We start from the raw sequence: 4,500 nt of genomic DNA on the forward strand, positions 1-4,500 counted from the left end.
CAGCAATTACACACACACACACACACACACACACACACACACTCAGCTTGCGTCTGCTCCAGGGCGTAGCTTCTTGGACATCCCCTCCCCCAAAAGCTTCCATGAAGGTGTTCCTTCCCTTCTTCTCTCCAGCTCACCTCTAGCTCTGGTGTGGGTCCTGCTTCTTCCGCAGTGTTCTCTTCTTTGCCCATAGTAACTCTTATCTCCCTGTGCTGTGGGTGCCTATTTATCTGGTTTTGTAATCTTCCTAAAAGATTGTAAGAGCCACAAGACGTCTATGCTAAGTGACCTGTACAGTGTTTGCATAATAAGTAGTTATTGAATAATTGTGTGTTAGATGGTTCTAGTATTTTCCAGTTTTTATTTTTCTGAAATCTTTACATTTGTTGGATGTTTTTAGTACATAGATTCCATTGATCTGGAGCAGACTACTGAAGTTGAAGACCCTGTGAAATTCCATGAAGCTTGGCAGAAGCTCTGCAAAGCTGAGTAAGTACCAAGGACTGTCCACGCCAGTTAGGAGAATGCCACTGTGATTTTTCCATAATGATTCAACTTACCCCAATTACTAATTTTTGTACACTTGAAAGATAGTTTGGAGTACTTGTGATTCGGGGTGCTTGTGCTGTATTTACATTACATTTACTTTGAAACATGCCATGTTAGTATTAGTGGTGCATGCAATGGAGATGATTTTATTTTGGATAAACACTCTCATTTGAAAACATGAGAGCTCAAGAGAAAACTGGAAGGTCATGTTACCCTTCATGGCACAAAACAATGCCACCCCCAAGAGTTATGTTGATTACTTACAAAATAAAACCTTGAATCAAAAGATGTGGAAAAGAAAACAAAATCAAAAGAGAAGGGAAGATTGTCATTCTTGCATAGTAACTTTGTATATATAAGGTCTGTCTCTGTATTTTTCCATAGCATCAACTCACTTTCTCCTCCCCAGAATAAAACCATCTCCACTGCATGTGCCACTAACACTAACATGGTGTGTTTCAAAGTAAACTGGTGAAATAGGCCTACTAATTACTAAGTTGTAGCACAGCAAAATTTCCTGGCTAGGAGCCACTTTAGAGACTTGAAGCCACTGCAAGGCCTGAAGGAACAGAGAATGATTTTAGAATCACTGTGGCTCAGTGAAGGAAATGGAGGGAAGTTTTTACCATATTGATGGGAAAGTGAGTCGATGCTACTGAAAGATGCAGAGACAGACTTTCCATATACAAAGTTACAGTGCAAGAATGACAATCTTCCCTCTTCTCTTGGTTTTGTTTTCTTTTCCACATCTTTTGATTCAAGGTTTAATTTTGTAAGTAATCAATATAACTCTTGGGGGTGACATTGTACTGTGAAGGTAACATTACCCTCCAGTTTTCTCTTGAACTGTTAGGTTTTCAAATGAGAGTGTTTATCCAGAAAGTCTCTAAAGTGGCTCCTAGCCAGGAAATTTTCCTGTGCCACAACTTGATTAGCAATCAAAAGGTCTGTTTCACCAGTTTAACTCTTTCTGATTATGTAAGAGGTCTTAAAACATTTTTATAACAGAACTTTTAAAAGAACCTTAACCTGTTTGTATTCAGATAATTCTTTCAGTGTCATTTTTAACTGAATTGAATCTCTTAGTTACTATGCTCATGTGCTGCAGAGACCTATCAGAAAATATATATCAAGGTCAGTTGTGAGACATTCGCAACTGCTTTATAACATTGGGAGGATTTCAAGAAGAAAGTTCAGGATGTGAAATTGTGTAATCAATTTTGAAAATAGACTCCAAGCATATTCTCTAGCAGTTGTGCCAAGTGTTGAATTTGGGATCAGTAAGCATGGTCTGAAAACAAGAATTTCACAAATAAAGATAATGTCAAATTTCCCCTCCTCTTGTGTTGATTGCAGTGGTGTTCTTGTGCCAGGAGGCTTTGGAATCAGAGGAACGTTGGGAAAACTCCAGGCAATTTCTTGGGCACGGTCAAGGAAGATTCCTTTTCTGGGTAAAACTGATGTTTATGAATCCTGAGTATGAGTTTTTTTAGATTTTTGATACCTAATTGGGATAACACATAATAGGGTTTGTTAATGTGAAAAGTGTGATTTCGAATTTGAACATTCAGGTGCCAAATAGTTTGCTACAGGGTCTGGAAACTATATTCTACAAGCCTTACCTGGTTCACAGCGTTTTTGTAAATAAAGTTTTATTGGAATACAGCCACACAGATTTGTTTACATATTGTCTGTAGCTGTTTTTCCAATACAGTGGCAGAGATTGAGACCCTACAGCATGCAAAGCCTAAAATCTTTACTCTCTGGCCCTTTACCAAAAAAATTTGTCAACCTACAAGAACTTACCACTGGTCTGGTTGTATAGCAAGAGGATGGGAAGAACCTGTGTTCAAACCTGCCCTTACCTTTTCTGATTATTCCCACCTGATTCCATCTTTTACCACTTCAAGCAGAGAACATCTCAATAGGATGCCACAGTGTTATTTCTAATCAGAAAATGCTTAAATTGAAATGTATATACTCCTTTTAGAAAAGATAATACAGAAAAAGCATCTAACATTACGGAGACAGCTCTGTTAAGAATTAGAGCTGGGTGTTTTCAATGCTTTTGTTCAAATTGGAAAGCATGGCTTCCTTAGCAATGAAACTAGATGTAATAGAACATTGATGGGATAAAAGGCAGCTCTGCAACTGGGGGTCCAGAAGGAAGAGGGAGTGGGGAGAGGCCGTGTTTCATGCTGTGCTTGCATGGGCTGCTGGGTTTATGAACTGAGTGGACCGGCTTTGGTACCGTTCACTTAATATCAACAGGTTCATTTTCCCCACTTGCCTGTTCTTTGATTGACTTCCTAGACACTCTCCACTAGGGATCCATTTTTAAAAGAGAAGCTAGGAGTAGTTTACCTTGGTACCTTGCTTTGTTTTATCCATTTAAGCTCACCTGCGCCACTGTTTTCTTTTGAAGTAATCTTGTTTAGTTTCTATCTAAACATGATTAGCATTCTTCAGATAATTTTCACTGTAGAGAATAGTTTGTAGCTCTTTAGCTTTCTCTTTAACACACTGTCTCTATCGCCTAGCTTTGTGGGACTTTCTGAAGTTCCTCCAAAGCACTCAGCTGTTTCACGCTTATTGACTTTTGTTCTGGTGTGCTTGGTATATTGATTGCTCTCTCCTTTGAGTCCCTGTGTATCTTGGATATATCTGTAAAAGCATCTGGAATACTCCTTGGTATTTGTTTATTGGAGAGTATTGGTGGGCCACAGTGAATGTGGAGATGGGCAAGGGGCACATCCCTGTGGCAACAGGCCTGGGCCTATGCAGGTCCCTTTCTCTCCTCATTGAGCTCTCTGCTCAGTTCCATTTGGCTTCTCCATTACGCTCCAGCCTGTGGTAGAGGTACCAGCTCCCCCAGCTGCTGCTGTTTCCTTGTAGTGAAGGTTCGGCCTGTTCTGGGCTCAGCAGCTGGGCACAGACCTCCCACTCCCCTGCCTGCCTGTGGGCGCTCCTTGGATCCCAGCCTGCTGCCAGGCAGGGGCTGCCTGCAAACAGAGCCCACATTTAAGGCCATGAAACTATCTAGAGAAGAGAGAGTGTGAAGACTCAGCCCACAGAGACTCCCTCGTGAATTGAGGTGTTGTTAGACAGTCTGTGAAGGAGTTGGGTGCTCTGGGGCAGCCCTGCAGGCCACACGTGCGCCTCAATCTAGAGACACATTTGGAGGTAGGCAGATTTGCCTTTTGGACCTTGCCTTCTCATTTCCTGCCCTTTTCCAACTTCACATTTATTTATTCCTACTTCATTTTGGGTCATCCAAACCCCTTCCCTGCCCCTGCCACCCCTGTTCTGAGGGAGAAGCTACAGCAGCAAACTTACTCTCTCGGAGCCTGCATTCTAGATGGAGAAGATAGCAAGCAAATGAACAGAAAATGTGACACAGTACAAAATTGTTTCGTTTGTTTTGTATATGTGCTTTTTAAAACAGGAGTTTGCCTTGGGATGCAGCTGGCAGTGATAGAGTTTGCACGAAACTGCCTTAACTTGAAAGGTAAGTCTGAGATTTTCTAAAAACCTCTTAGTGAAAAGCATTCTTATTACTTAAAGAATTTTTCAGCTACATAATGGTGAGTTACTGAACTCATTTCTTTATCTTCAGATGCTGATTCCACAGAATTTGAGCCAAATGCCCGTGTTCCTGTGGTAAGTGGATTGTTTATCTTTTTGGGTTGGGTCATTATTTTGTTTCTGGTTCTAGCCTATGCTAATAAGGGGCTATTATTATTTTTTTTTCAATATGACATCAGGACATTTTAATTATATATGATTTTGCTTATTGTTATTACTCTTATTGTTATTAGTTTATATCAAACCACTTTATTCTCCATCGTCCATTTTGTCAGCTGTGTCTTGCAGGAAGAAAGGGTCCTAGACTGGTTTCTCTGCAGTAGTTTTCAAGCTGAACATTCAGGAAAAGGTTGAGTTGACTTTGAC

General features: G+C 40.6%; 1 protein-coding gene across 1 annotated transcript in view; it reads left to right on the forward strand.

Annotated features, from left to right (window-relative positions):
• The window catches only part of CTPS2 (CTP synthase 2), a 37,016-nt gene extending 32,544 nt beyond the window's left edge, over positions 1-4,472 (forward strand). The window contains exons 9-12 of the mRNA XM_010830628.1: positions 401-489; positions 1,906-2,000; positions 3,995-4,057; positions 4,166-4,472. Coding sequence (XP_010828930.1) covers positions 401-489; positions 1,906-2,000; positions 3,995-4,057; positions 4,166-4,323 — 405 coding nt within the window. The 3' untranslated portion in view covers positions 4,324-4,472. The remainder of the gene's footprint in view (positions 1-400; positions 490-1,905; positions 2,001-3,994; positions 4,058-4,165) is intronic.
• Positions 4,473-4,500: the final 28 nt, after the last annotated feature.

The sequence above is a fragment of the Bison bison genome, unplaced genomic scaffold (genome assembly GCF_000754665.1).
Source record: "Bison bison bison isolate TAMUID 2011002044 unplaced genomic scaffold, Bison_UMD1.0 scf7180017864518, whole genome shotgun sequence".
In the NCBI taxonomy this organism is placed as follows: domain Eukaryota; kingdom Metazoa; phylum Chordata; class Mammalia; order Artiodactyla; family Bovidae; genus Bison; species Bison bison.